This window comes from Mandrillus leucophaeus, unplaced genomic scaffold, assembly GCF_000951045.1.
Source record: "Mandrillus leucophaeus isolate KB7577 unplaced genomic scaffold, Mleu.le_1.0 Scaffold541, whole genome shotgun sequence".
Classification (NCBI taxonomy): Eukaryota; Metazoa; Chordata; class Mammalia; order Primates; family Cercopithecidae; genus Mandrillus; species Mandrillus leucophaeus.
This window is the reverse complement of record NW_012105820.1, coordinates 17,102-29,066: the sequence shown is the minus strand read 5'-3', so window position 1 is coordinate 29,066 and position 11,965 is coordinate 17,102. Positions and strand designations below refer to the sequence as shown.

General features: G+C 49.7%; 2 protein-coding genes across 2 annotated transcripts in view; both read right to left on the bottom strand.

The window, feature by feature from the left end:
• DHRS13 (dehydrogenase/reductase (SDR family) member 13) overlaps window positions 1-370 on the bottom strand; it is a 5,615-nt gene extending 5,245 nt beyond the window's left edge. The window contains exon 1 of the mRNA XM_011997551.1: window positions 350-370. Within this exon, the coding sequence (XP_011852941.1) occupies window positions 350-370 (21 nt within the window). The remainder of the gene's footprint in view (window positions 1-349) is intronic.
• A 1,956-nt stretch (window positions 371-2,326) lies between these two features.
• The window catches only part of LOC105552014 (PHD finger protein 12), a 21,855-nt gene continuing 12,216 nt past the window's right edge, over window positions 2,327-11,965 (bottom strand). Inside the window, exons 7-14 of the mRNA XM_011997486.1 lie at window positions 10,945-11,103; window positions 9,544-10,339; window positions 8,172-8,297; window positions 7,290-7,433; window positions 5,858-5,956; window positions 4,666-4,748; window positions 3,934-4,072; window positions 2,327-3,595 (exon numbers count right to left, since the gene is read on the bottom strand). Of these exons, the coding sequence (XP_011852876.1) occupies window positions 3,261-3,595; window positions 3,934-4,072; window positions 4,666-4,748; window positions 5,858-5,956; window positions 7,290-7,433; window positions 8,172-8,297; window positions 9,544-10,339; window positions 10,945-11,103 (1,881 nt within the window). The 3' untranslated portion in view covers window positions 2,327-3,260. The remainder of the gene's footprint in view (window positions 3,596-3,933; window positions 4,073-4,665; window positions 4,749-5,857; window positions 5,957-7,289; window positions 7,434-8,171; window positions 8,298-9,543; window positions 10,340-10,944; window positions 11,104-11,965) is intronic.

Here is an 11,965-nt window from a genome sequence, read left to right as displayed (position 1 = left end):
AAGGCGGAGGCTGGTAGGAGGCTGGGCAGGGGTGTGTGTGCGTGCGGGTGCTCGCCGGCCCTGCGAGCGCCCCCTAGGCGTGCGTCGGTGTCCTGGGGGCGTGTGCCTCCGTGGACACCTTTGAGGTGCGTGTGTGCACTTGGGCCCTGGGAGCGCCCCCTAGGTGTGTGCCTGTGTGAACACCTGGGTGTCAGTGTCCACGGACACCCTGGGAGTGCATGCTAGGTATGTGCATGCATCTACAACGCTTGTATGTGAATGACCTCCAGGTGTGTATGTGCCCATGGTCCCTAGGATCACCCTTCGGGTTGTGTGCGTGCCTCTCGATCCTGTGAGACCATGTAAGCACCTTGTAGGTGTTTGTGTGCATTCCGGCAGAGTCCCTCCAGGTATGTGCCTGCATCTGTAGTCTCTGCCAATGCATGTGCTTGAATATCTCCATATGTTTACTCGAGGTGTATGTAGCACAGTCCCTCCCTTCTAAAGTCAGGTGTGTACATGAATACACGTGTGTCTTTGAGTCTAGTCCTAGATGCTTTTCCCTCTAGGAACAAATCCTTTTCTTTCTTCCCTTCCTTCCTTTTTTTTTTTTGAGAGGGAGTCTCCCTCTGTTGCCCAGGCTGGAATGCAATGGCGCCCTCTCGGCTCACTGCAACCTCTGCCTACCGGGTTCAAGTGATTCTCCTGCCTCAGCCTTCTGAGTAGCTGGGATTACGGGTCCCTGCCACCACACCCGGCTAATTTTTGTATTTTTAGTAGAGAGGGGTTTTTGCCATGTTTGCCAGGCTGGTCTCGAACTCCTGACCTCAGGTGATCCGCCTGCCTCAGCAGCCTCACAAGGTGCTGGGATTATAGGCGTGAGCCACCATGTCCAGCTGTCTTTTTTTTTTTTTTTGTGATGGAGTTTCGCTCTTGTTGCCCAGGCTGGAATGCAGTGGCATGATCTCGGCTCACTGCAACCTCCGCCTCCTGGGTTCAAGCAATTCTTCTGCCTCGGACTCTAGAGTAGCTAGGATTAGAGGTGTGTGACACCACACCTGGCTAATTTTTGTATTTTAGTGGAGATGGGTTTTCACTGTGTTGGCCAGGTTGGTCTCAAACTTCTGAACTTGTGACCCACCTGCCTCAGCCTCTCAAAGTGCTGGGATTACAGGTGTCAGCCTCTGCACTGGGCCAAATCCTTCAATTTTTTATCTTCACATCCAGCCCCCAGCTTCTAGGATTCTTCCCTGTTCTCCCCACACAGGCTAGAGGGGACACGGTTCAAGGTGGCACAGGCAGTTAAGGGGTGTCAGAATTCACTCCTTCATTCCCGCTCTGTATCTCCCTACCTCAGCCCCACTAGTGCCTTCCATGGCTGAAGGGAAGCCGGAAGAGATAGAGAGTAAAATCTATTATTGCCTTTCAGGAGGAAATTTGCCTTTGGAATGGTTCTCACGGGTGATAGAGACAGGCAGAGAAGCTCCATCACTGTTACAAGTGACCATGATGGCAAGAAGGGTGGGGCCAGCTAGGAACGAATGGGTAAGGGCATTCCAGGGCAGAAGGCCATTGCCTGAGAAATTCAGTACAACCTGGAACCTGATATTTGGTACTTATGCTGTGCCCAGCAGTGTAGTTAGATTTGGAAATTCTGAGCGGAAGATATTCAAGTTTCTGTCCTTAGGGAGTTCAAAAAGCCCATCAGGACACCGGGAGCAGAGTGATGAAGCCTACATGGGCAGATGAAAGTCAGGGACAGACCTCAGATTCCAGGGCCAGTTTCCATTGTAGATGCTGTGGGATGAGGCTGGGGATAGAATATTCATTCTTTATCCCTAAGGCAAAATCCTGACACACAAGCAGATGCACCTACACAAACAGTTCTGGAATATACAGAGGTGCTCTCCATCTGAGGAGGCTGTCCTCAGGAAAACTTCCTGCAGAGTGTTTCACTAAGATCTGGGAGGAAAGCATGAAATTTGGTTTAATGAAGGTTCCCAGGACTTGAGAATTAAGGTAATGCAGCAGACTCATTTTCTGATGAGGAATAGCAGTTGTAGAGAAGCATGACTGCAGATCACATGACTAGAAGTGACATGTCAAGACTGGATTCCACTATCAGTCAGGGTTCTCTGAAGAATCAGCCCCCGTGGCCAGCAGATGCACCCATGTCCTTCCATTGTCCTCCATCCACCCTGGCTCACTTTTCTCCAACACTTCCCCTCCTAAACTTCCCTATGGGAATGAGACCTGTTCAAAAGGCCCCCCACCTGCTAGACCCAGATCTAAAAGAGGGTCTCCTCTGAGGGTGATGACAGGTAGGACAGACAGTCAGAAAACATAATTTGAAGTATTTTTGTTTTTTATATACAGAATACAGGAAAGTTTCTGTAAAGTCTAAAACATTACAATTACTATGTACATTGGTACTGGTTGTGGGGGTGGGAGGAGAGGAGGGAACCAGGGGCAGGAAGAAGAGGAGAGAAGTGGCGAGAGAACAAAAAAAGGAGACAAAACAGGTTTACGACAAAAACATTTTTGCTACAATAGACAATTTGAGAAAACGCTCTACCACATGTAGTACTGTACACGGTTTTTAAAAACATTGAAAAAATGTCATCACTAGATGTATTTACACAAAATCCAAATACACTTTTCCTTATTTGAAATAAAACAGATGGACAGCCAGAAAAAGAATTCATTTCTCATTTGTCCATAATACACAGTAGCTACCTGTAGTGCAACTGCTGCAGAAAGGGAAAATAACGTGGAGGGTGGGAACCATGGAAGGAAGGTGGGTAGCGATCTTTATATTAAATAAAACAATGATATTGTATAGATTTTGCTGTATGAAAACTGTATTTTTTCTTTTAATATAAAACTATTGTCACTGCCACAAAATAGAACAAGTTTCTGATTATTTTACAACGGCGGGCGAGGGGGAGGGAGTAGTAGGTGGGTGGGGAAGGGTTTTGTGTTGGAGGAAGTGTCCAGACCATGGGTCTTTCCCTCCCTGCCCACGCTGTTCCTCAGCTCGGGTTTGCCGCTTTCCCATGAAATGTTGAGTACAAATATATGTGCAAATGCCCCCTAGAACTTGAGGAAAGAAAAAGGATTTTTAAAAAACAGTCAAAAGGTTTTCTTCATTTCATGCAAAGATTGTAGTTGAAGCGTTTCTGGTAGAGTATAGAAAACACCCGGGCTTGGTTTTGTGTACATTTTTGCATTGCAGGAGTCTTGGGTGGGTGTACAGGCCAGTAGCGGGGTAGCTGCCAGTCCTAGGGAACAGAGTTGGAGCGCAGCACAGGGCCCTGGTGGGGCTTGAGAGAGAGCTTCTCGGCCAAGACCCCATCCTGCAGCAGGCTGGCATCGCCTTTGGGCTGTTTGGTCGCAAACTCAGTGATGCTGAAGACAAACTGCAGGCAGCCCAGCTTGATGTAGCTGCCATGGTGCAGTAAGGCCGTGCCCTCCCAGCCGGCCCCACTGCCCCCAATCAAGCTTGAGCTGCTGGCTTTGCAATTGCAGGGTCTCCGCTGCGGCCCTTGGGCCTGGGAACTCATCATGGCTGCCTCCTCACTTGGCTCTTCATCCTGTTTCTGGTGCCGGCGGCGCCCTGGGAAAAAGGGGGATGGTCACAGAAGAGGAACAGTGAGCAGCCAACCCATGTGGGCTGTTTGCCAAGGTTGGGCTCCTGCATCTCCCCATTCCAACTGCTGCATGACTACGGATGAAGGATGCTCAGAAAGGGTTGGTGGAGTCTGAAGTCCCCACAGGTGTGTACACACATGGGGGTACTCAGCACTTGCTTCTCTGTGGCCTGCCCTGGGCCCATGAGGAAGTAGAGCTTGGCCAATAGGACTAGGAAGGCAAGAGACAGACCATGGGCAGCAAGTCAGAACCACCCTGACTGCGGCCTCGGCTTTGTGGCCACAGACCTCTGCTCCAACTTACTGATGACACTCTGCACTTTGGCAACAATACTGCTTGGGGGTGTTGGCGGGGTCTTCTCCGAGAAGTCACATGAATACAGCACATTGTCCACCGTTGTCCCATGCTCACTGTAGTTTAACAGCTCATAATGTTTGGTATTCTGAGGAGGAGGAGGGGAGATAAGATGCGTGGTCGGCTGTGTGGGGCCTGGGGCTAGGGGGAGAGGACATATGGAGAAGGCCGTGCTGCTCTACCTAGGGAGCCCATACTTGCCTCCCCAGTCATGGCCCCTGTCCTTTCAGAAGGGGGCTGCAGATACCTCCTCAGGGAAGCCTTCCTTCCGGTGTCCCACACCCCCTACTCTCCCAATCCTCCTTCACTCTGCCTTCTCAGCACCGCTCCTCTTGGTGTGATACTCACTGGCCCGTGATGATAATGAAACTCACAGGGACACATCCACAGGGCTTGGCTTCCTTCTACGCTGGTCCCCTCCCCTGCTTTAGGGTAGGCTCCCTCTGCTGTGCCTGTGACTAACCTCAGGAAAAATGGTAGCCCTGCTCCTGTGAAGCAGGTACCCCTGGTAGGACGCTGTTTCACATCAAGACTGTCCTCCTCCAGGAATGACAGGGAGGGAAGAAAAGGAGAGGACTCCCAATCCCTCTTCCCTCCCCTCAGGGCACTGAACAAAAACCTACTGCATGGGAGAGGCCTTAGGTTGGGAAAGCTCCCTCCCACCGCATCTCCAGCCCTCACCTCATCGTAGAATATGCAGGCATGTTTCCCGGACACGTAGTTACAGTGACCATAGTTTGTAAGGCACACATCCATGTCAGCTCCTGCAAGATGGCAGGAGTAGAGGAAAAGGAAGGCAGAGAACAGATTGTAAGGTGCATGTGTCGGGGAGGTGAGACAGGGAGGGAGTTAGCTTCTGGGTTGGCACTAGCAGAGACTTCAAGGGTGAGTAGCTCAGGGCCCTCCCCTTTTATTTTTGAACAAAAACTGATGTCTTTTCCAAGCTCCTGATAAAGAACAGCTGTCCCTGCCAGCTGATCTGCTTTAGAACATGTGGCTGCTACCCAGAAGGGAACAGTGAGCTACTGAAGAGGATGGGATATTTCTATGAAAATACAACAAGAGGGTGCAGAGCCTAGAAAATCATATCACCTTAAAGAAAGGGAAGTTTCTAGGGTAAGGACTAATCTGTCTGTCCTTCTGTACCAGATATAGAACTATCTGTCTCTAGGAGTTCTAGGGAAAACAAAACAAAACAAAAAACAGATACAGGGCTAACTGAAGATTGGGTATGTGTGAGCCTATCACTCTTTCAAAGACCACCAGGGACAAAGCATCTGCCTTCTCCTTGGGTTCTTCCCTGCAGTGTTTAAAGTGCCTCCCTGGGCAGTAGTCAGAGCTGACTTTCATCTCTGCTGATGCAACACTGGGCAAAGACAAAGCAAAAGGGCCTAAACAAGGGAAGACAAGGAACTGATCGTCTCTTTTATTTTTGAGACAGGGTCTCACTCTGTTGCCTGGGCTGGAGTGCAGTGGCATGAACAGGATCACTGCCTTGACCTCCCAGGCTCAGGTGATCTTCCCACCTCAGCCTCCCAAGTAGCTGGGACTATAGGCATGTGCCCAGCTAATTTTTTTGTATTTGTTTTTGGTAGAGATGGGGTTTCACCATATTGCCCAGGCTGGTCTCGAAGTCCTGGGCTCAAGTGTTCCTCCTGCCTCGTCCTCCCAAAATGCTGGGATTATAGGCGTGAGCCACTGTGACCGGCTGATTGTCTCTATTCTTAGTTTCTCTTGTCTAGCTATCCACTGGTTTAAAGCAGTCAACTCTGGAAAGGGCTTCCCTCACCCCTTTCTAACTTCTGTGGGTAAGGGTATCAGTCTTTAGGGCAGAACAGATTCAGTGTCTCTCCCAGCTTCCTGGCTGGCTCACCTGTCCCGATGTAGAGGGTTCGATAGCACATGTTCACAGCTCCTCCCAACCCTAAGAGGGGGTAGAACACAGCTCGGGCCTGTACCTCCTTTCTTTGCACTACAAGACAAACATAGGAATAGGATCATTCAGAAACTCAGATCCTGTGATCCAAACATAAACCAACAAAATCTGGACTTTTGGCTCATGGCCTGGAGAAAATCCCGCTGGATGACTCATCTTTCCAAACTCACATCCAACACTGAGCTGCTGCAGGGTAGACTTTCTCTCCCCACCCACAGCATTTCCAACACAGGGTGCAGAGGACCATCTTTGAAGATAGTCAGAGAAGTCAGAGATGACAGTACTCTGTAAGTTCCTGGGCTCCTGGTTGGCTAATCTGGGATATTCCAGCTGGTACTATAGGGAGAACATGGAAAAACAGACCGCATGGACCAGTGTTTCTCAAACTTTAATGTGCATATGAATCGCCTACATATCTTGTTGAAATGCAGATTCTGATTCAATAGGTCTGAGGAGGGGCCTTAGCTCTGCATTTCTTTTGCTGTTTTCTTTAAAAATAGGCAAAAAACCAATGCACTGAGCTCTGCATTTCTAACAAGCTCTCAGGGGCTGCTGATGCTGCTGGTCTGGGAACCACACTTTGAAGCAGCAAGGCTTTTAATGGCCAGTGCTCAGACATACCTGAAACAGAGTTAACCACTTGGGGAAAATTTCCAGAAGGCTGGCCTACGGTTATTCTATTTCTCACCTTGAACTTGAAAAGTTCCCTCTTGGGAAGCCATTCTTTTAAAAATTTTATTTATTATTTATTTAGAGACAGGGTCTCACCCTGTCACCCAGGCTGGAGTGCAGTGGTGCAATCATAGCTCACTGCAGCCTTGACCTCCCAGGCTCAAGCGATTCTCCCACCTTAGCCTTCCAAGCAGCTGGGACTACAGGTGTATGCCACCATGCCTGGCTAAGTTTAAAATTATTTGTAGAGATAGGGTCTCACTGTGTTGCCCAGGCTGGTCTCCAACTCCTGGGCTCAAGTGATCCTCCCGCCTCAGCCTCCCAAAGTGCTGGGATTACAGGTGTGAGCCACTGCACTCAGTCGGAAAGCCCTTCTAATTCAAATATTTGAAAGCAAGTAAGCAGAAAGTACACTACATATACCCAAAGGTACTGGTAGCTGCTTTGCTGTGTCTCAGAGTGGACTTATATATGAAAGAAAGTTACAGCAGACTTCCCCAAGTCTGATAAGAAAGCTGTGGTTGCCATCTTGTTCCTGCTCTCTTCAGAAAAAAACCATGGTGCTTTATTAAGCCCATGAAAAGCACACAAGAAGATTTGAATACTGGAAGCTCAGATTCTCCATGGAGGCAAGGTGACCATTCGCACACGTAGAGGGGAGATCTGATGATGTGGTGACAGGTGTGTACATGCGCACCTTCTGTGTGGTGCCCTCCAGAAGCCAGCTGATGTGTCCCGACACTGCCCGGTGAAGGTTGGACCCGGGAGGGGAAAAGCTGATGTATTCTCTGCAAGGCCAGAAACTTGATCAGCTTCTCGTCCAGCATATTTATCTCGATTTCTATTAGCCAAAGAGAAAGATTAAAAAGCTGCTGAGATGGAAGTGGAATGTGGAAGCAAATCAGGGTCACAGAGCAAATAGTTCGGCATTTCTAAAATCCAGTCAAGTAACTTTTACTCAAACAGCATTGAGTACAGAGCATACAAGGATCTGCAGCTGGGCATTTCACTTGCTATTTGCAGTGAGATGGGTCCCAATGCAGCCTGTGCAGCTGCCTCCTGTAGTTGGGTGAATTGATTTTAATAGTGCTCCTAGAACGGCAGAGTGGAATAAACCACTTGCCTGTCTGTGGGGGAGGGCCTGGATGTCTGATATTGAGACTTGAATTTTCTACCCACCTTGTGTTCACAGAGATCAAGATCTGTCCCTGTTCTCCTGGACTTTGGGGGTTTCCCACAGATGAGGTCCCTCCTTTGGGAGTGAGGATCCTAGTTTTATTCTGCAAATCCAGGTGATCTGCCTAAAGTGATTTTGTTTTTGTCTCACTGGTTCAGCTTGGCTCTGTCCTCCCTCCATCTTTGATTATGTGTATATGCACATGTAGAAGGCAGAGCTAGAGAAGGAGCTTTCTTTTTCACCCCACCCCCCTATCCAAAAGGATACTCCTCATTCCCATCTCCCCCTAGGCCTCTGGGATCAGGTGCTCCTTCCCTCCCTTTCTGAAATGAGCTGAATGCTGTATAGCAATAGCACCTTCAACATAGCAACCAATGGAACAGCAGCAGCTCATTCACTCACCTCCATTGACATCCATAAATGCTCGAAGTGAGTTGGTGAGGTCCACCATGGCAGTAGAGTTGGCTGGGAAAGAGGGTACGGTTAAAGCGCTTCCTATGGATAACGTGCCGGGGCTGACCTTGCCATCTGGGGACGGAGCAGGAAGACTGTTACTTACGTCGCCTGAGGGAAACCCACCGGTCCAATCCCCCACTGCTGAGACAGGTCTGGATTTCGGACCCAAGGTGATGTTCCCTTCTTGATTCTCAACCCATAGGCTCTGGAACTCCTAGAGCTAAAAACGTGTGGTGAGGAAGGGCAGATGGAATGACAAAGCACCCGGGCACGCAGGAGTCTCCAGAGCACTGGGAATCATTGAAATCCACTGCTCTGGGGAAAGTGGTGGGGCAGCTTCATTCTTTGGGCCATGACCACCTCCCTGCTGCCTCTACTTTTAAATAAGTGGTGCCTGCCCTTATAATTCCTGCCTACTGAAATATGACTCACAGCATGGAAAATCTACCCACACTGGTATTAAGCGATAAACAGAGACAGGAAAACAGCCTGGGAGTGGGGCCATCCTGGGACCAGGGGCCCCCATGCAGAGAAATCACAGTCACCTGGTTACCGAGACTCCCAGCTGACTAGGAGGCCGGCTTCAGTTCAGACGGGAGAGACCACAGGGGGTTCCGGCAGCATCTGAAACCTGGTTCAGATGCCGGGGTCAGCAACCTCAAGGTCCTGAGTGCTGTCTGGGGACAGCTGAGAGAGCAGGTCCACAGTAGGCCAAGTACAGACCTAAAGGACCGCCCTTTGGCATGTGGCCCGAGGGCAAGCTTCTGGGCTAGACCAACCCCTGTGGGCATCCCACTCTACAGCTCCTCTGAAAGACAGTGCTGCTGTCTATCCCTGCTTCCGGACACGGAAGTCCATCAGATGAACTCTGAGAATATGCATCAAGCATGAATCCATTCTTTTGTGCAGATCTAACAATACTGAGGCCATCACGCAGAACCTCAGGCTGATCACAGTAATTCCAGAGAGCACCCTGCCTTCTTTTAAGGTGACAGAACAAAACAGGCAGGAGCCTAGGCCTGGAAGGTGTGGGATGGAATCAGGAGACCTGGGCTGTGGTTCCAATCCTGCCACTGACTCCGTAGGTCAATTTAAGGAAATCACTGAAGCTTTCAGAGTCTAAGCAGTCCCATCTATAAACGGGACAAGTTAACATGTGCTTCCTCTTCTATTACGGAAATGGGAGTAAGACAAACAATACAGAGGCCAAAGTCCTCTGAAGTATTCACAGGGATATAAGTGCTTTTGGAATCTTGTCTTATTTGCCAGAAAGAGCATAAAATTATTCCAAATCACCCCAAGGCTGAGCAGCACTCACCTGACGATGGCGCTGGTGAGCTGAATCGTTGGTTGGCTCCTGTGGCCAAGATACCATCTCCTGCTGCTTGGGGGGGAGTGAGCACCCGGGTGGCATTTGGGGGTGAGCCCAGTGGCCTTGAATCTGTCAACGGAGGTCCTATCTGTGATTGGACAGTCTTTCTTTGCAAAGTGCTGGTGTTCTCGATGCTGGCACAAGAGCTGGGAATGGAAGGGGGCAGGCTTGGGACAGGAACCAAACTCCTCTGGGGGCAAGAGCTGGGGTCAGTGGCATTCTCTGTCTTCACAATGATGCCGACGGTGTGGTTCTGAAGGCCCCCAGCCGCTGGTGGCGTGAGGGGCCGGGGCCAGCCTTGCCGGTGTGAGAGGCCTGGTAGGGGGGTGTTAGCGCCTGGAAGTCGCCGGGGGTCCGTGGAATCAGTAGGGCTGCTGTAGAGGTGTGGGCCATTAGCTTTCACCTCTGTGTTCACTGGCCCATTGGCAGTCCCACAAGGGGTTTTCTTGGATTTTTCTGCACAAGAACTGCAGCCGATGTCCTCTAGGGCTGGGGGCTGGTGGGGTGGAGAGCAGCTCAAGGAATTCTGGGTGCTAATCCCTGAGGGGCAGGACAAGGGGTAGTGGGAAGGTGTAGGTGTCTTGTCAGCTGTTTGCAAGGAGGTGGTGATTGAGCCGTCAGTCACAATAACAGGCTTAATATCAGCCTTCTCTGTCTGTTCAGAGTCCCAATGCGAAGGCATCTGCTTAGCAGATAAATGTTTCAATATGCTGCACTGGAGCGCAACAACACTACAGAGCCACTGCAATGGAAGGAGAGGAGAGGAGACGGGGGTGAGAGGCCTGAGAGGTGCTGGTCCTTCCTGCCACAGTGGTTAGGGCTGCAGCAGAGCTGACAAGCAGTTTCCAAGGTCCCATTGCAAATGCTCACAAAAAGTGTGCTTGACTCCTCACAGAATTCCATTTCCATTCCCAAGCAAGACTTGTGGGTACCCTCAGCAGGAAACACACCCTCTGGCCAACAGAGCTTGGGATCTGCATTTTGACTCTGCCTTTAAGGCTTACTTGTGACCAATATTCAGCAAGTACCCCGAGCACCTGTGGTATGTCCAGCACTATCACCTAACCTCTCTATGGGTCTACTCATCTCTTTCTACAGTATAGATTTGACCATCTCACAGTGCACTGGGGTAACAACGGAGAGAAGTAGACCAGTTGCCTTTGTAGATCTCTTACTTGCCTTTGGGATTTGAGTCAGAGGTTCCCCCTGGATTACTCAACTCTTGAGGGGTTAGGATGAGGGTGGGTGGGGACTGGAATAAGAATGACACTGAGGCTACTTCCGATAACAGCTGTGGTGACATGGAAGGAAGATTGGGTTTGGAATCCCAGCCCTGCCTTCACTCACCTCTTGCTGCTCTGCTTGGGTGGCTAAGTGCTCAGAGTTCAAAAGGTGCATCTGTGATTCCTCAGGGATCCCATTGCAGATCAGCTCCCCGTCCCGAATGGCCGCGGGTGCAATGAGAGGGGGTGGAAACTGGTACTGAGATTTTATAGCATCGGGAACCTGTTCAGGATAGATAGGAGGAGGAAGGAGAGGGAGATAGTTCCAACATGTCCAGTTGATTCTGCCCTGGTATGCTGTTCTGTCTGTGGTGCTGGTGCTCAAGGGACCATCCACTCTGGGGTCCGCTGAGGAAAAGGAAGCTCAGAAATGGAAATAGCAGGTGGGGCTTCCACTTTTCTTCATCAAGGTCTAAGGCCTGCAGAACACAGAAACCACTGCGTGCTGTCTTCTGCTTCAGCCTGAAAGGTGTAAGACTGGCACTGGACAGGACTTCAGAGTGGCACTCTGGGTTCTTATTGCTCAGTGTCAAGTTTGGGAGTGGGTGAGCAGTCACTGAGACAGAAACATGCTTGACATGAGGCCTGGCTCATGATAAACACTCAATCAATGTTAGTTTCCTTCATCCATTCATTCATGACTCATGAAACAACTACAGACGTTTTTGTGCAACAAAAACAGAAGACACACTCTGAATCACACCACGTAAGAATGAAAGAGCCACACAAACAAAGAGTCATTCATACATTCAACCAACATTTATTGAGCACCTCCCATGTCTAGGCACTCTTCCAAGTTCTAGAGATCCAGAGATGAATAAAACTTAAGACTTGCCCTCAAGAAGCTCACAGTCTAGTGGGGAGATAAACACAGAAATATTATAACACAAGGTAATGGGTTCTAGAATAGAAACATGTCTAAGGTGCTATTAAAAACATAAAGAGTGCTTATTTTAGTTTGGGGGACAGGAATTTGGGATTAGGGATGATTTTTTTTTTTTTTTTTGAGACGGAGTCTCGTTCTGTCACCCAGGCTGGAGTGCAGTGGCCGGATCTCAGCTCACTGCAAGCTCCGCCTCCCGGGT